The following is a 19114-nucleotide window of genomic DNA, read 5'->3' on the forward strand; positions in this document are numbered from 1 at the left end:
ATGAGGAAGTGTGAGACCTCTGACTTTGTTTTACCTCTTCAGGATCTTTGAGATTCCATGTGAAATTCAGGAAGGGCATCTCTATTTCTGTGACCTTGGAGGATGCTAATGTCCCTTACTTAGGCCTTATGCAAGGAAACACATCTCACCTTCCAAAGCAAGCACTTGCTTTAAAACTGACCAGAAGAACAAAGATGCTACAAGTACACAGAATGAGCCACTCTTGATTCATTTATGCCCCTGCAGGGACCCCATCGTTTGTAGAGCCCCTTCCAAATTACAGGCGAGTAATTAATTTCAAATTTGGCCAAGACAAATACAGACATCCGATTTTCTCCAGAGATGTAGAGCCACCAGCCAGGTTGGAAGCATAGCGAGTATTTCTCGTACACTAATCAGGCCCACAACTGTTTGAAGCCCATTCAGGCCTGAGAATGGTTTTAACCGGCCTTTCTGTGTCACAGAGACCAAAGTGCCTGAGGCACGGGACCATCTGCTGCAGAAAAACTCAGTTCAGTTCCTGAGGCTGACTTTCCTGCATACCTCTGGTTGAGTCCTCTGAGATGCAGGGTCTGTAAGGATTTGCTTGACTCCTGTGCATGACGTCACCAAAGACCACACTCAAACTAGTGTCCACAGCTTAAGAGTATGTCTGTGTGCAATTTCTCCGTTGCCATCCTATCTTCTATTCCCAGTGCTGGTTTAGGCCTCATAGAATTCATGATCTGTGCCTTCAAATCCAACGTGGTATATTGGGAGGATGGAAGGGTGTGTGTGTCTGTGTGTATGCACGCACGCTCGTGTGTTGGTGTGTGGAATATGAAGATGCAGTTGGAGTTTCTTTTTTTGTTAAGATTTTATTTATTTATTCATGAGAGACACAGGGAGGCAGAGACATAGGCAGAGGGAGAAGCAGGCTCCCTGAGGGGAGCCCGATGGGGGACTTGATGCTGGGACTCCGGGATCGTGGCCTCAGCCAAAGGCAGATGCTCAACCACTGAGCCCCTCAGGTGCCCCTGAGTTGAGGATTCTGACCATCATCTCCATTTCTCACTCCAGATGTGAACCACTGGGCACAGTGACTGGGTGTTAGCAGGCCTGTAGTCAAAGCTCTGCTGCACAACTCACTGGCAAGTCATTTAACTTTACATATGTCAGCTTCTTCCTCTACAAAACCGAGATTGAAAATGTCTACAGCAGTGCCTCTTGGGAAGACTGGATGGGGTCCTTGAAGAGAACCTGACACATTTACAAGCCTATATATATATATATATGATGTTCAATAAATTGTTACAGTCTTTTCCAAAATTATTCCTTTATTCTGACTATAGAAATAAAAATTATATAGCTATGAGACAATACAGAAAAGTATAGGGGCACCTGGGTGACTCAGTGGTTGAGCGTCTGCCATTGGCTCAGGGCGTGATCCTCATGGCCCCAGGATCAAGTCTTGCATCGGGCTCCCTGCATGGAGCCTGCTTCTCCCTCTGCCTGTATCTCTGCCTCTCTCTGTCTTTCATAAATAAATAAATAAAATCTTTTTAAAAAAATACAGGAAAGTATAAAACAAAGACTAATCACCCGGAGGTAGCCCGTATTAACATTGTGCTGTATATCCTTCCAGTCTTTGCTCCACCCTCTTTTATACAGATAATATCATACGGAATACATAAGTAACAGAATAATCACTGTTATTTTTTGAGCCCTTAAAATATGCCGGGAGTTGAACTCGATGCCTTACCTATGTCATTTTATTAATCTTCATAATCCTATTCAGTAGGTACTGTTGTTTCCCTTTCGTAGGGTTATCATCATCTCCAGGAGGGCTGCGTGCCCAGCCTCGCTCTCTAGTGTGAAACTGAAGTGCTTTCCTGTTTTAACCCAACCTTTTGCTCCCACAACAGCCAAACTAAACAGATATTAACAGAAACAAAATGCATGCGCTTGCTCTTGGCTTTGCCCTCTCAGGAGGCTCTTAGCTGAAATTGTGCCCTTAGCCTGATTATGCAGATAATTTTCCTGGCCGTGTGAATGGTGCCATTCCGTCCCTCGGCCTACTCTTACCTACCTCGCAACACCTCCATCTACAGAATAAGTGATTCTGATTTTTCAGAATGAGCTCTTAGCAAAAAAAAAAATAATAATAAGTTATGAATCTGACCAGAGGACTTCCTCGTGGGTGTGATCCAGTTGCCTGGAATCGTGAGGAGCCTTGGGGACCACCTTGGGATTCTCCTCTTGACATCTTCTGCCCTCTTCATCTGACATCCAGTTTGTTGTAGAGCTTCGAGCCGTGTCATGTCAGCATAGGGGCAAAAGTTACGGTGGCAGCGGGGTGGTCATAGTATGATTAGGGCTGTATGTTCAAGAATGCGGGGATGACCCCGATACCCCTCCTCTAGTGAGGTGCCCTGAGGGGATATATCTCCAGGGTGAGAGCAAATGGGAACTAGGCAAGCCTCTGTATTGTCGACCAGGACCCCTTAGCTCCCAGTGCAGGGGAACCAGGAAACAGCTGGAGCGTGTGTCCTAGGCTAAAAGCCTGGGTGGGGCCTCTGGCTCTTCCTAAACCCCAATCTGACCAACAGAGGCTTTTACAATTCAAAGGGATGAGCAGATTGCCAGGCTCACATCTATGTAGTGCTTAAAAGGGGCCAGGCACTTGACATCTATTAACTCATTTTATCCTGGCAATCGTCCTATTGAGGTAGAAACTATTGTTAGCCTCATTTTGAAATGAGGGGAATGAGGCACGCAGGAAGAACAAGACAGCTCTTCTTCTCAACAAAAGAGAGTTTCTGGGTGGCATGCCCCTGCCCACTGGTAAACAGGGCCTAACCGGTCTTAACCAGAAGAAAACTAAGGTGGAGGTCAGAGGTGAGCAGGGCAAGCTCCTCCTCCCGCTCCACCTGCTAAAACCACTAAGCAGAGCCCTTACCACATTCCCTCTCCGCTGGGCTGAGTGCTCCTCCCAGTTAGAGCCCAACAGGTGGTGTTGGGCTGAGTGCTCCTCCCAGTTAGAGCCCAACAGGTGGTGTTGGGCTGAGTGTTCCTCCCAGTTAGAGCCCAACAGGTGGCGTTGGGCTGAGTGCTCCTCCCAGTTAGAGCCCAACAGGTGGCGTTGGGCTGAGTGCTCCTCCCAGTTAGAGCCCAACAGGTGGTGTTGGGCTGAGTGCTCCTCCCAGTTAGAGCCCAACAGGTGGCGCTGGGCTGAGTGTTCCTCCCAGTTAGAGCCCAACAGGTGGTGTTGGGCTGAGTGCTCCTCCCAGTTAGAGCCCAACAGGTGGTGTTGGGCTGAGTGCTCCTCCCAGTTAGAGCCCAACAGGTGGTGTTGGGCTGAGTGTTCCTCCCAGTTAGAGCCCAACAGGTGGCGCTGGGCTGAGTGTTCCTCCCAGTTAGAGCCCAACAGGTGGTGTTGGGCTGAGTGCTCCTCCCAGTTAGAGCCCAACAGGTGGCAAGGGCCAGCCTCCTCGAAATGCAATGGCCTCTGACCCCACCCATGGTCTTGCCCTCCCCTCCTGGCCCCGTTTGGCCCAGCAGGCATCTGGCCTGAGCCCCATTCTGAGGGAGAAGTCCACGAGGGTGAAGTCACCGGGCTTTGGAGCCACACACAGCTGGCTCAGGACTGTCATTAACTAGTCCTCCGTGGCTTTGGGCGGGTTAACCTCCCTGAGCCTCCACTTCCTCCTACCCAGAGGAGACTTAATACCCCACCCCCGCAGAGGGCTCAAAGGGTTAAAGGGGTGGCCTCCTGAAATGTTGTTTGCTTGCGGAACCAGCCACCCCTACGGGGCCCTTGTGCCCGAAGGCTATGAAGACCCCAGCTCCCAGTGGGAGAATGCCAGGGACACCGGCAGGGTGATGCTGGGGGCAAGGGGTGGCGCCCAGGTCTCTGATTCACTCAGATGAGGGCAGGGTGCCCTTCGGGTCACGTGGTGTTGAAGGTTAACCACAGTCTAACGAAAAAGCGGCAGAGCTGGCACGGAGAGCCACTCCTAGGACTTCCTATTTTCTTTTCTTTTCTTTTTTTTAAGATTTTTTATTTATTTACTTAAGGGAGAGACAGCACAAGCAGGCAGAGGGACAGAGGGAGAAGGCGGGTCTCCCTGGGCCAGGAGCCCCGTGTGGGGCTCGATCCCAGGACCCGGAGGTCATGACCTGAGTCGAAGGCAGCCCCAGGGCGCCCCTCCAGAGGACTTCCTAAGGCCGGAAATCTAGACCAAGGTGTTTCTGGAAAACGATCAAATAGTATTTCATTCAGAGAGCTCAAAGAATCTTGGGGACTAGGAGCACGGTGCAGGCCACTTCCGGCGGGACTGCCTGGCGGCTGGTCACAGTTTAGGCGCGAGGGAGCGGGCGAGGCAGGAGGCCAAACCCCCTCGTGTGGGAAGTGGCTGCACAGAGCAGCTGTTCAAACTCTGAGCCCGTGAATAAGTGCCCGGGGGGCTTCTTCCGGGCGGGCCAGGCCCGGGCCTGAAGCGGCCTTCGGCACCTCTGGGCACCTCAGCCTCCGGAGGCGCCGGGCCTGCCCTTACGTCGGGCCGGGGCTCCTGACCTGCTCCTGCTCGGGACCGTCCCCTCCGTCTGTACCTGAAGGCGTCCCTTCAGGCCCCCACAGTGGCCTCAGGACTCCCGGGAGGAGGGAGGTGGCTGGAGTCGCGGCGCAGGCCCGCTCCCCGGAGCCAGCCGCTCCCGAGCCCGCCCTCTGCTGGCGGGCGCCGGTCAGCCTCCTCCAGACCCGGCCTGCCGGGAGCCTTCTGACTCCAGAGGTTTAGCTCACGCTAACAGATTTTGGAGAATCTTCTCTTTTTCTTTTTTTAAGATTTTATTCATCTATTCATGAGAGACACAGAGAGAGAGAGAGAGAGAGGGAGGCAGAGACACAGGCAGAGGGAGAAGCAGGCTCCATGCAGGGAGCCTGAGGAGGGACTCGATCCGGGGACCCCGGGGTCACGCCCTGGGCCGAAGGGAGGCGCTCAACCACTGAGCCACCCGGGCGTCCCTGGGGAATTGTTTCCACCGTGTGCCTTCAAGTACATCCCGTAAAGGGGGTAGATGGATGTTTGATCCACACTTCCTAGCAACTTACTGTCCTGTGTGGCCTACTACATGCAAGACTTGGGGCCAGGAATCCTGTACCCCCCGAACCCTGCACGAATTGCAGCCTCCTAGGAGAAATAGGCCTAGGAGTTAATACCGACTGAGTACCATGTGCCGAGCAACGTCCTTACATTGTTTTATTTCATTTTATTTAATCCTTACAGCGATCTGTGATCATCCTCATTGTACAAATGAGAAAATTAGGGACACCTGACTGGCTCAGCTGGTAGAGCATGAGACACAGCCTCAGGGGTGTGAGCTCAAGCCCCACATTGGGCACGAAGACTACTTTAAAAAAAAAAAAAGAAAGAAAATTGGGCTGCAGAGAAATTGAGTGATACTTTCCGTTAATGGTGGCGTCAGGTAGCTTAAAATTACAATTTGTTATTTTCTCTGATAAGGCTCTGGGGTCTGATGGGCTTGGCTGGCTGGTTCTCGCTTGAAGTCCGTTGTATAGTTGCCTTTATACAGTCAGAGAGTGGCTCAGGCTAGTGCACGTATCCAGAGCCCGGGGTTGGGGTGTCTAAAACAGTCAAGAGCTGGCCCGGCATCTCTGTTTGCGAGGCCTCTCCGCGTGGCTTGGGCTTCTTCCTCTTGGCTCCATGGTCAGAAGAGTCGGACATCTTCGATGACAGTCGACCAGGCCCAAACTGCAAAATTTCTTACGATCTTGCTTCTAAAAGCATACGGCGTCGTTTCCATTATATTCTTTGTACCCAAGTGGTTACAGGTCAGCTCAGGTTCCAGGAGGTGGAGCTATGGGCCCTGTGTCTCAGCGGGGCAAGACCTTGAAGTCCACCAAGGGCAGGAATTGATGGAGACCACCTTAGAGAGAAGTCACCACACCTTAAGCAGCCTGACTCCGAGCCCTGAGCATTCAACCCTTATGCTTCACTGACCCCACATCACACAGACACGGTCACCCCGGGCTCCTAGTGGTTGTGCAGGATAGAACCGGTACAAAGAAGGAAGTGATCAGCTCTGCCTCAGTAGGTAGGGGAGGTTTCCCAGAGGAGACACACCTACGCGTACACACAGCTATGTCCCCTTAGTATGGAGGACAGATTGTGACTGCCCTGGGTAGCATACTCTGTGATCCCTACACATTGTGAGGTGACCAAAGCTGAGGCAGCACGTGGAAAGCCACTGATGTGGAAAACAGGAGCCGTGAAATCCAGTCTCGACCCTGCCACAGTGTAGTTTGAGGACCTTGAGAGGAACCAGAAGGCCAGGAAAGGAGAGAACTAGGGGTCCCAGGTTTCTCCAGACCATCATGGGGTGGAATTTCTGACCATATTGTACTCCTCCGCACCCCTAGATTGGAGACCCGCACTTGGTGATCTGTATGGACTGCTCAGCAGACACCATGACCAACCGCCTTCTCCAGAGGAGCCAGGGCAGCCCTTCTGTGGAAGACACCACCACCATCGCCAAGCGCCTTGAAACCTACTACCGAGCGTCCATCCCTGTGATTGCCTATTACGAGACGAAAACACAGCTACATAAGGTGAAACTTTTCATTTCCCTCCTCCAAAATGAGACAGTTACCCTTTTATTTTCCCAGAAAAGAGGGAGGGAAAAATGGGAATTTTGGGTCAAGGGATCTGGGAATTAGAGCTGCATACAGCTGCACAGTTTCACCTTTGTATAAATCAAAATTAAATACCCGTCATCATATAGACCATAGAAAGTTGGTCACAGAATTTTCACAGAGTCTGATATAGTTGCTTAAAACAATTCCTTTTGCCAAAATAGAGACGGCGGGGGGCGGGGGGAGGGAAAGAGGGAGGCACGGATAAGGCTGAAGTTCTGCCTTCTAGGCCTTTGCTGAACAGGATGACTCAGAAGCCCCTGCTAGATTTGAGGTTCAGTGACTTGAACTTCTAGATTTTTTACGTAGTTCGTAACGGGCACTTGGATTTCTGACAGTAACTGTTAGTGGGAAGAGCAGCACGCAGGGCCAGGAGCGCAGGTTGGTCGGTGCAGCAGTGAAGAGGCTGTGGGGAAACAGGCGGCGTCAACCTAAGGATCACCCGTGAGATTCCCTGATGAATCACCATTAATTTCATGGATTTGGGGAGCCCATGTCCCAGTCCCGCCCAACCATTCATCTAATCAACATGAATGAAGCCCCTCCGGTGGGCCATCCCCTGCCCTAGTAGTGTAGATGCGGATCCTAGATGCGGTTCTTGCCTCCTGGAACTTCAGGTTTGGGGCGGGGAGGTAGACAAAGCTCTGATGGCTGTGTGGGGTCCAAGCAAGCAGAGAGTGAGCTCCAGGGGCCCTTTAGCCAGTCTGAGGTGGGGAGGAAAAGCATTGGGAAGGCCACTGGTCGACAACCAAGCTGAGCCTCAGAGGGAATTGATGGAAAGAGTCAGGAGGAACAAGGAACTCAGCTCGGCTAGGACGCCAGGTGCCCAGGAAAAGAGGGACAAGGGCTGGGGATGGAGGGGGAGGCACAGACCAGATCGAGATGGACCTGATGCAGAAGCAAGGTTGATGGGCGGGAGGGGAGAGGGGCAGGCAGTCAGGGGTGAAGGAGGAGTGCTCAGGCCATCAGCCTTTGGGGAATGGACCCCAGAAGGCTAGGCTGGGAGAGCACTCCCTGGGGACTGGGCCCCAAAGCGCAGGGGAGAGCATTAGCCCCTCCTGTCTGCGGGTCCCAGGCAGTGGAGACGAGGCCTCGATCAGTACATAACAAACTTGTCTCCGGGCAGCTACATCATCCATTCCTTGGCAGAGGCCACGGATGATGAATGCTCTGCTTCTACACCTGTTAGTGGTCCATTTTCCCAGAATCCCAAGAACTTAGCCCTGGGAGTTGGAGTCTGAAAGGTGCCCCTTGACTTAACGCAGGGCCATCAAGGTCATGGCCCGAGAGCCACAGTCTCCCTGCCCAGGGCAGGCGTCACGGATCCGCTCTGTCCTGCGGCCTCTGAGCAAATGACAGGACTTGGCCTGCAAGAGGAAACCCATGTGCTGCACCTTGTGTCACGTATGGTTGCCACATAAAACAAAAACTTACATTCAAGACAAGGCAAAAAAAAGAAAGAAAGAAAAAAGAAAAAAGGACATGATGTAAGAGCAGGGTCTTAAGACTCCAGGGCAGCAAAAGCCTGTATAAGATTAGCGATTTCCACCCTCTGTGCAGCCCGGACCGCATAGGAAAACCACCCGGCTAGGAGGGATCCCTTCCACTTTCGACTCCTAGAGGTGAAAAAGTCCCTGAGTAATTCAGAGTTTAACCACTTGGAGAGTCAGAAAAATCCCTTTCCTCTCCGTCAGGTGTCATTCCAGCCGAAGTTCCCCATACTCATGTGGACACAGGACTGATGGAGTCCTCAGATCAATCTGAGTTCTGGAATCCTCCTTAGAGATTCCTGAATGAGTGGAAGATGAAGTTTCCAGTTCCATTCGACTCCTCTTGTCAGCTCTCCCTGCGTGTCGGAGATGCTGGCAGCTGGGTCCGTGTGAGGGAGTATTTAGGATCTGCTGAGCAAGTATGCAAGAGGGCCCTGGCCCTGACTCTGGAGCAGGGTGGCTCCAGCCCCCAGGACTCCCAGGGGGAAGTGCCTCTGCCCCTACAGGATGGACGGGATGGACGAGCTCCCTCCCCAGCCCTGCTGCAGACAGCAAGGGCCCTCTGAGGACTGGGTGCAGGGCGGTGAGACCCGCTTGCAGGTGCCCGGCAGGGTTTGCCAGCAGCTGGGCTACAGAGGTGGGGACTGCAGGAGGAGCAGGGGAAGGCGACAGGTTGGGTTTTTTCCACTGGGGAAGGGGAAAGGCTCTGTCCCTATCCGCTCCCTGGCCTCTGGGCTCCTGTCCCATCTTCCTGCAACAGCTTAATCTCCCCCCTGGATTCTAAGTGACAGTCTGTGGCTTGTCCCTGCGATGCTTTTTGGGTTGTTAGCACCTCCTCCCCGTCTGGTTGGCTTACTGAGCCCACGGCAGGCCTGTGTGCCATCCAGGTGGGCCCCTGGAGCGTTCAAGGAGTTTTCTTACAACGAGGTCGGGGTGGTGAGTGCACTCCCAAGATGCAAGCAAGACAAATCCATAGCTCAGCAAGATTTAGGTAGGAGTTAGAGCCACATCATGGCCCAGCCCAGAAGAGAGCACCCTGCACAAGCGCTTCCTTCAGGCCTCAGGGCTGCCCAGTCAGCTAACACCCCTGCCTAGTGACAGGCAGCCCTTCTGGCCGCCAGCTAGCCAAAACTGTGCAATGAAACTTCAAACAAGGTAACAGAAGAGCAAAGCGGAACGGATACAGCCCCCACCTTAATCTTTGTGCCCTAATTATGCCATCATTATACAAAACAGAACCTCTTATAAACCATGGGAGAGAGGCGTATGTGATACAAATGGATCCCCTGACTTTCCTACTGTCTTCCCTCCCTCATAAAGGCAGCTTTGCTCTGCATCTGAGAAAGCGCTAGGACAGAACTCTTCTTCATTCCACTCTCTTCCCGCCCTGTGCTCAGGGCAGACATCATTAATCAACCGTGGCCCTGCTCTCCTACCCCGTCTGGACAGCTGCCTCGGAAACTTTCCCAACGTGGCAGTGTGATACCCATACCCAGCTCACTACCATCCACCCCTAGAAGGAAGCTTTTTTGCATCTTGAGTGAGAGAATTCTTTTTTTTTTTTTTTTTTTTTTACTGAAATGTAGTGTTTCAGGGTAAAAAGCATAGTAACTGGCCAAAGACCCCTGGCAGAGAAAACACTGTCGTGGGGACCAGGACACCTGAGGCATAGTGGTGTGAAGGAGCTTTATGAATCTGGGTGGGTGACTTCACTGTGTGACCTCTCCCTTCATCATCCTAAACCAAGATGGGTGGACAAAGATCTCCTGGAATCCTCCAGGTCATCGCTATGATTGTTTGTTTTTTGTTTTTTTTTTTTACAGATTTTATTTATTTGAGAGACAGAGAACATGAGCAGGGAGGAGGGGCAGAGGGAGGGGGAGAAGTAGACACTCCGCTGAGCAGGGAGTCTGATGCGGGGGGCTCTGTCCCAGGACCCCAGAATCGTGAGCTGAGCCCAAGGTAGATGCTTAACTGACTGAGCCACCCAGGTGCCCCATGTAACTATGATTCTTGGGGAAAAAAAAAATGTATATTATTTTCTAATCATAAAAGTAACATTATTTTAGAAAATACAGAAAGCTAGGCTCTTATGAGGTCTCATTACCACTCAGAGACACACGTTCTGGGGTATTTCCTCCAGAGCCCTAATCAATATAGGTAAGAGGCATCAACTCCAGCTGACCTAACGCGAAACACAAAACCTAATTATACGGCTGTGCGACCCACAGCAGGCCCAGGAAGGCCAGCAGGCCCACCAGGTCCCTCTTGCTTTGCACACATGCCTTCTTTTCTCATCCAGAATTTTCTTTCTCTGGCCCAGAAGCCAGAAGATGGCCACTTTGCAAATTCCACATCCACATGGAATTTAGAACAGCTCCAAATTCCAGACAGAAATGTTCTGACTGGCCTTGCTTTTTGCTCAGGATCTTGTCGCTGGTTCTGTCAACTCTGGCGGGGCACGTGGGGTCCCATGGGACTTTTTCATTTGTTCCGTGGGAGAAACCCCAGAAATAGCTACCTCAAGTGGTGTATAGAGAATTGTATAAATTAATAATTCAAGCTTCACTCTTTGCCAGGTATAAAAGTAAAGAAAAAGACACAAACTAGAAAATTTATGAGTATAAAGATAAGAATCTTCCACCCAAATTACTAATGAACGTCTTTGTTATATTTTCTTACGTTTGTTTTTTCCACCTGTCATACACTTCTTTATTCATGGTGTAATCAGCCCAGAAATGCCCCAGGCCATAGATGAAGGGGGCCTGGTGACAGATGGTAAACTCTCCCTGGGTTATTTATTAGTCTTAATTAATTTAAGAGAGAGAGAGAGAGGCCATTGACTCAGTAAACTCGCATTTCACAGATGCAGGAAGTCAAGTTCTGGGGCAACTCTGTTTGCTGTTGCAGAGGAGAAGGCGGTTTTGTTCGGCCATTCTTCCGCTGCAGTGTCCCAACTTCATAAATAGTTTAGCCATTTTTAGTAAGTTCTGAAATAGAGCAACACTCATTGTTGTTCTGGGTAGTCATCCAACCTGGCAGGAGACTTCCTGTGAACTGAGGGCGAAGGAAGGAGAAAGGCAGCCGCGGGCACTGCCAGGAAGGGAGTGGAAGCAGAAGGCCCCAGAGGGACAGACCTCACCCCTTGACCCCCCTTGGTGGGCTGGAGTCTAACACAAGTGAGGGAGAAGCTCAGATTGCCGTTATACCTTGAATGATCCATTCTGGATTCTTGACTTTGACTCTTCTTTCAGTTGACTAAAATAACTCCAACTAACTTTTAGTTGGGTTCTTCTGTGAGTTTCTGAAAATGCTGCTATCGTTGCTTTACACGCAAGTGACAGCTTCACTGGGTATCACATTTAGGTCATAACGGTTTTCGATCAGCATTCAGAAGACATTGCTCCGCTGCTTTGAAACATTTAGTGTTGGAAAAGACAGAGACACATTGGGAAGCCCACTTTTTTCAGCTGGTATCTTTAAAGATTTGGGGTTTGTTTTTGGTTTTTTGGTTGTTTTTTTTCCCCCCAATGTTTTCATGTCCTTCAAAACTTGTGTCCAGGTATTAGTCTGCTTTCACTGACTTGCACCTTTTTTTTTTTTTATTTTTTTAACTCAGGAGCGTTTTCTGTAATTGTTCTTTGATTGTTTTTTTAAGTACTTCTCTTCCTGTTTCTCTTCAGAATTCCTCAAAAAACATAAAATTCTTAGATCTCACTCTGTTCCTTGTTTTTTTTATTTTTAAGATTTTATTTATTTGAGAGAGAGAGAGAGAGCACAAGCAGGGGGAAGGAGCAGAGGGAGAGGGAGAAGCAGGCTCCCCACTGAGCAGGGAGCCCAGCCAACCAGGGCTCGATCCCAGGACCCCGAGATCGTGACCTGAGCCAAAGGCTTATGCGTAACTGACTAAGCCACCCAGGCTCCCCTCACCCTGTTCCTTCTATACTGCCTCTGTACAGAAGAGATATAAATGCAACCCAATATGTAATTTTAAGTTTTCTAGTAGCCACATTTTTAAAAAGTCGAAAGAAATGGGTAACACTGATTTTCCCAAGTCTTTGAAATCCGGGGCATTTTTCATGCCAACAGCACATCTCAGCTCAAGAGCAACATGTGGCAGCGAGGTCTGCACTGGAGGGCACAGTTCTGTATCTGTCACCCACTCCATGATTTTCACTTCTGTGCTCTTGACTTTCTAGGAAAAATCCCCAAATTTGCTCCTTTCTGGTTCAGTCTTTACACTGTTGCTCCTGCTCCCTAGCTACCAGCACCGATCTTGAACTCTCCTGTGTATTTTCTGTTGGCCCCAGTTCATTCTTTCCTTCGCACGCTGTTGCCTTTTTAGCAGGCCTGCTCTCATGTCATGACTGCCTGTTCTTGCTTCACAGCAACCACGTCTTCTTACATACGTACGGCTTAAACTAGCCATAGCAGACATTAGTCGTCCCTCCCGTGTGCTTTTAGAGCACCGTTTCATTCTCCATCTTTCTATTTGTCGTGCTTTATTAAAATGACTTCTGCACATTTCTGTGGCTACCAAGAGAAGGAAATTCTTTTTTGTTGTTGTTTTAAGATTTTTTATTTATTTACTCATGAAAGACACAGAGAGAGGCAGAGACTTAGGCAGGGGGAGAAGCAGGCTCCCTAGGGGAGCCCAACCTGAGCCACCCCGGCATCCCTGGGAAAGTGAATTCTGTAGTGGAAAGAATTATGTCCGTCTTGTTCACAGCCCATCCCCAGCATGTAACACAATGCCTGGCACAAGAAAAAAAAAAGTGCTCAATAAATATTTTTTGTTGAGTAGTCAAAAAATTATATTTAAAATTTTTCTAGTTTCTGTGTGGTATGAGCATCAGAGATCTTCTTGCCTTCTGAATCCCTGTGGCGGTGCCCTGCCCTTTGCCTGTTTCTGTAGTTGTGTTTTCCCCAGAAGCCTGTTCTCTTAAGTTGACGCATCCTCTGTTCTGGTTGCCTACTGCTGTGTGACGAACTCCTCCAACACTTAGTGGCATAAATCGACAGCTGTGACTTGGTGGTCGTGGCTCCTGTGCTCCAGGGGCTTGGAGAGATCATGGTGGGGTTGGAGGATCTGGGGCCTCTGCTGGCGTGACTCAGAGCGCCGGGGTCACCCGGCCAGGGCCGCGGTGTCCACAGAGGCGGTCCCCAGCCACACGTCTGGTGCCTGAGCCGGGCTGGCTTGGCTGCACCTCCCAAGCAGAGCACCCAGGGCAGCCTCTCCAGGTTGGCCTGCGCCTTCTCCTGCTTAGTTCCTGGGTTCAGAGGTAGTGCCCCAACGGGAGCCTCCAGGGAGCCACTGTTCCCGGTCACCAGGGCAGGCGCCCCAAGGCGTCTTCTGGCGGAGCCAGGAAACCACAGGGCATCCCTCCTGTCACCTGCTGCTGGGGCCACAACTGTCCCTCGGGCAGCCCAGGGTCAAGGAGAAGGAGAGTGTATTTCGCCTCTTGATGCGTGAGTAGCAAGGCCATATTCAGAAGAGGATGTGGGGTGGGAGATGCTGCTTCATCTCTCTTTGGAAACTGTAACCTGCTACATCCTTGGATTTAGGGTGGAGTGGAAGGGAATCCGCCGACCCCCAGGACGGGCAGGTGATCTTTATCCCCACTTTGTGTGCTCGAGCACTGGTGGCGCCCAGGACTGGGCCTTTTCTGGCGCTGGAAGGCCTGCTGGGGTGCATCTGGGAGGCTCCTGCCCAATGTGGGGGCTCAGGACTGAGGCGAGCTGAGCAGGGACCCCTGAGAGGCACTTGCTCCCGTGGCTTTTTCTGCTTCCCCTCCTGTGCCAGGATCAGTCCTTCCAGGTTGGGATGTGTTGCTCCCCCGCCCCCCACCTCCCAAGTCGTTCATTTGGTATAAGGTCTTTACTTAGAGTTAGAAAAGGATGGCCTAGTGGGGCTTAGAGACGAGCCAGCAGGATCGCTGCTAGCTTTCCTGGTTCTTTTCCTTTCTTTTCTTTTCTTTTCTTTTCTTTTCTTTTCTTTTCTTTTTTCTTTTCTTTCTTTTTTAAGATTTTATTTATTTATTCATGAGAAACAGAGAGAGGTAGAGACACACAGGAGGAGGGAGAAGCAGGATCCTTGCAGGGAGCCCGATGCGGGAGTCAATCCTGGGTCTCAGGATCACACCCTGAGCCAAAGGCAGATGCCCAACCACTGAGCCCCCTCGGGCTGCCCTTCCTGGTCCTTTTCTAAATCAGGAGTAGATTATGGAATCTAATCCCCCTGCCAATAGGTAGCAATCCAATTTTTCAGAATTCCTGTGACCATTCACCTTTTTCTGGGTCTCCATGGGTATTTTGGTGGGAGGCTGGGTGAGACCTTATGAAGGGACCTCATATCCTGGCCAGGTCCCAGCCCCAGGGGGCAGGGGCGGCAGGGGGGACAGTGTCTCTCCAGATGCTCTGGAGATCAGATGGGCAAAGGAGTAAAATGCATTAGTGGGTGATTCCGTGATCCTAGCTGTGTAAAAACTGTCAAGTGGTCATGTTGGTGGCTGGGATTAGATTTATTTCAAAGTTTTTTTTTTTTTGTTAGTAATGTGCCCATTCTAATAAGCAAAGAGTAAATGTATCTATATGTATGTGTGTGTATAAAACTATTAGCAGTGCTCACCTCCAGCCTCGCTTCCCTCCAATAACCAGTGTGAACAGTTTATTGTGTATCTTTCTACCTCCTCCCCCCACCCTCTTCCCTCTCCTGTCTCTTCCCCTCCTTTCTCGCACCTTCTCTTGCTCTCGCTCTTCCTCTTGACCAGTCCACCCTGTATAAACACACACAGAAGGAAGGTTCTGACTCCATGAAGATCCTACTATCCTATACACAGTTCTCTGGCCGTCAGTACACATCACAGTGATGCTTTCCTTTTCCCTTTCTCTTTATTTAAAAAAATATATTTTATTTATTTACTAATGAGAGACACAGAGAGAGAGAGAGAGAGGCAGAGACACAGGCAGAAGGAGAAGCAGGCCTCTCACAAGGAGCCTGATGTGGGATTCGATCCCAGGACTCGGGGTCACGCCCTGGGCCGAAGCCAGCCGCTCAACCACTGAGCCACCCAGGCGCCCAGAAGTCTTTCAAATTCAGAAGAGCTCGGGGATTTCCCAGTTCCTGGCTGCTGGGCCTCGCCTGTCACTGCCCCTCGCCGGCGGGTCTCGCTCCTCAGTGGGCGGGTGAAGCCTCCCCAGACTCAGCCCGAGCTGCCTGGGCCTGGAGGGGCCTGGAGGGGCCAGGAGGGACCTGGAGGGGCCTGGAGGGGCCTGGAGGGGCCTGGAGGGGACCTGGAGGGACCTGGAGGGGCCTGGAGGGGACTGGAGGGGCCAGGAGGGACCTGGAGGGGCCTGAAGGGACCTGGAGGTGACTGGAGGTGACTGGAGTTGCCTGGAGGGGCCAGGAGGGACCTGGAGGGGACTGGAGGGGCCTGGAGGGGACTGGAGGGACCTGGAGGGGCCTGGAGGGGCCTGGAGGGACCTGGAGGGACCTAGAGTCCGTCCTCCCCGCTGCAGCCCAGGAAGAAGCAAGGTGCCTGAAGGGGCAGGGCACATAAGGCGCCCTCGGCTTTGGGCCTCTCACTTGACAAATGAGGGGTGAGTCTTCCATCTGCCTCGGAGAGGCTTCAAGGACCCCCTTCTTTATGCCTCGCGCGAGGGGTCTTGCCGCCAGCACCGCGCCCTTCCTGGCGGTCAGGCCTGCCCCCAGATTCCCGCCAGGAGCTCCAGATCGCGGAGGACAGTCTTGCTCCCCCGTGGGCCTGTCGCGAGGAGTCGAGCTCACTGCGGGGGTGCTGTCCCAGAGCAGCAGGCCGGGAGGACTCGGGCCCTGGGGCTGGTCCTAGCGGCTGCTCTGGCTGCTCTGCTCCCGCCCGGGTCGCCCCTGCGCCGCTCAGGGCCCCAGGGCTTCCCTGCGCCTCACTCACCGCGGGGACCTGGCGGCAACAAAGTGGCGCTCTGTCCGCTGAGGCCCTCGACGCGGCAGATTTATGGGGCACCTGTAAGGTCCAAGCATGGTGCTTTCTTTTTTTTTTTTTTTTTTTAAGGTTTTATTTATTTATTCATGAGAGACACAGAGGGAGGCAGAGACACAGGCAGAGGGAGAAGCAGGCTCCACGCAGGGAGCCCGATGTGGGACTCGATCCCAGGACCCCGGGATCACGCCCTGAGCCAAAGGCAGATGCTCAACCGCTGAGCCGCTCAGGCATCCCAGCGTGGTGCTTTCAATGGCAGGAACCCCAAGAGGCGGGAGACCCATGGACTGCAGCACGCAAGGCGGTAAACACAGTAGTAAACACACAGACTGTTCTGGCCTCCCGGAGCCGGGGCCCTGGAAAGGGAGGTAAAGACTTCAGAGAAAAAGAGGGTATTGGAGCGGGTCCTAAAGGGGGGGGGGTATGGTTCATGGCAGGTGGAAGAGAGGGGGACAAGGGCATGACATGTGGAAGCGCCCAGTCACGTAACACACGGTGCCAAGCCGCGGCTAGAGCGGAGAGCAAGGTGGAGGCAAGACTGCAGGACCGAGTCCGCTCGTTCATCCCTCCCCCCATCAGCAAACCTGCTGGAGCAGCGTGTTCCGACAGAAATGGAACGTGGGCCACGCACATATAATTAAATATGTCCTAGGAGTTGCATTAACAAGAAAAAAGCAAAAAGAAACAAATGAATTTAATACTATATTTTCTTGAACCCAATGTGTCCTAAGTGTTAGGATGTCAACATGTCATCAATATAAAAATCATGAGATACTTGGAAGTATATTTTTGATATGTCTTCAATATCTGGTACATAAGCCTAACTCAATTCAGATGGTAAATTTTCATCAGAAATAGGACATTGGGGACGTCTGGGTGGCTCAGTGTTGAGCATCTGCCTTTGGCTCAGGGCATGACCCCGGGGTCCCAGGATCGAGTCCTGCGTCGGGCTCCCTGCATGGAGCCTGCTTCTCCCTCTGCCTGGGTGTCTCTGCCTCTCTCTGTGTGTTTATCATGAATAAACAAAATCTTTAAAAGGAAATAAGCGATTGTATTTAGTAAAATTTCTGGTTAAAACGTAGATTTCACAGACCCAGGTTGTTCCGTTCTATTTTTCAATTTTCCAATAACTGAGTCAAGTACCTGTTTTAAAAGTTGGATTGATTTTAATTACATAACTTTAAAGATTCAGTTCCTCAGTGCTAGCCACTTTTCAGGTGTTCGGAAGGCCCCTGTGGCTCCTGCACTGGATGAAACAGTTCTCGACTATCCTAGAAAGTTCCAAGTAAACAAGGAAAATGATCAGATGTGTCTTAGAATTTTTTTGATACCTAGAAAAGCTGTCTGATGTTACACTTCAGACGAAATTTGGAGGAAGAGAAAAAAGGAGTAAAGACTTTATCATTTTTTATTTTATTTTATTTTTAAGATTTTGTTTATTCATGAGAGACACAGAGAGAGGAGGAGGCAGAGACACAGGCAGAGGGAGAAGCAGGCTCCTCGCAGGGAGCCCGATGCGGAATTCGATCCCAGGACCCTAGGATCACACCCCGAGCTGAAGGCAGAGGCTCAACCACACTGAGCCACCCAGGTGTCCCAATTTTATCATTTTTTAAAAGATTGTATTTATTCATTTGAGAGGCAGCAGTGGGAGGGGCAGAGGGAGAAGCAGACTCCCCAGTGAGCACAGAGCCCGATGCGGGACTTGATCCCAGGACCCTGAGACCACGAATCTGAGCCCAAGGCAGACGCCGAACCCACCGGGCCACCCAGGTGTCCCCAGAAGGCAAAGTTTTATTTTTTTATTTTTTTAAAGACTTATTTATTTATTTATTTATTTATTTATTTATTTATTTATTTATGATAGAGAGAGAGGGAGGCAGAGACACAGGCAGAGTGAGGAGCAGGCTCCATGCAGGGAGCCCGACGTGGAACTCGATCCCGGGTCCCCAGGATCACACCCTGGGGCAAAGGCAGGCGCCAAACCACTGAGGAAGGCAAAGTTTTCAATGTGACTTTGTAAATAGACAGTCTGCACTTTGGAAAATTCTGCGTGCAGGGAGGTGGTCAACATGCAGATGGTGCCTCACCCTAAAATTGTCGCCACGGCAGCGGGTCTTTAAAGCTGTACAGGGTAAAGGGGGGCCTGGCCCCTGCCCCCCGCGGCCTTGACAGAGAGGAGGACTCTGTGGCCTGAGCGGAGGGCTCCCCGGAGGCATCGTTTGCATGACCCTGACTTCTGAGGACAGCGGCCCGCAGGTGCCACAGGTGCCGCAGGTTCTGCAGGTGAGGGCAGTGGCGCGGCCCGGCAGGGAGACTCTGCGGGGCCCTCAGAGGAAGGGGCGGCCCTGCCTCCCCCGCCCCGTGGCCGCTCAGGGGGAGTCGCAGGAGCCCCAGGACGTGGAGCCCGAGAGACTGAACTAAGTCAAGCCGGTTTCTCACGGCGGGGGGCGCAGGAGGAACAGCCCCGCGGGCATCGGGGAACACGATGCCCCGCTTAGGTCTGCAGATCCGCAGAAGCCAGAGGAGGAACAGACGCGGCGCGCACTTCCCAGGGCAGGGCGAGCACCGCCCTGATGCAGCGTGTGACCCGCCGGCTGCCCTCCCCTGAGACGCAGGTGCAAACCCGAGATTCAGTGGTATTTCCTGTTCACTTGCCCTTAGCTTTTTGAGGGGAAAAAAAAGATATTTTTCTATATGGATCACTTACTGCAAGATTTTAGATCAAGTCTCAGACCAAAAAAAGATAGGTTTTTTTTTTTTTTTTTGAGATTTTACTCATTTATTCATGAGAGACACAGAGAGAGAGGAAGAGACCCAGGCAGAGGGAGAAGCAGGCTCCCGGTAGGGAGCCTGATGTGGGACTCGATCTTGGGACCCCAGGACTCCAGGGTCCCATCCTGGGCCGAAGGCAGGCGCCAAACTGCTCAGCCCCCCAGGGATCCCCGAAAGATAGG

General features: G+C 51.6%; 1 protein-coding gene across 2 annotated transcripts in view; it reads left to right on the forward strand.

The window, feature by feature from the left end:
- AK5 (adenylate kinase 5) overlaps positions 1 to 19114 on the forward strand; it is a 237665-nt gene that overhangs the window by 212234 nt on the left and 6317 nt on the right. For both annotated transcript variants that reach the window (XM_072834127.1, XM_072834128.1), the window contains exon 13: positions 6419 to 6607. In XM_072834127.1, the coding sequence (XP_072690228.1) occupies positions 6419 to 6607 (189 nt within the window). The remainder of the gene's footprint in view (positions 1 to 6418; positions 6608 to 19114) is intronic.

The sequence above is a fragment of the Canis lupus genome, chromosome 8, assembly GCF_048164855.1.
Source record: "Canis lupus baileyi chromosome 8, mCanLup2.hap1, whole genome shotgun sequence".
Taxonomy (NCBI): Eukaryota; Metazoa; Chordata; class Mammalia; order Carnivora; family Canidae; genus Canis; species Canis lupus.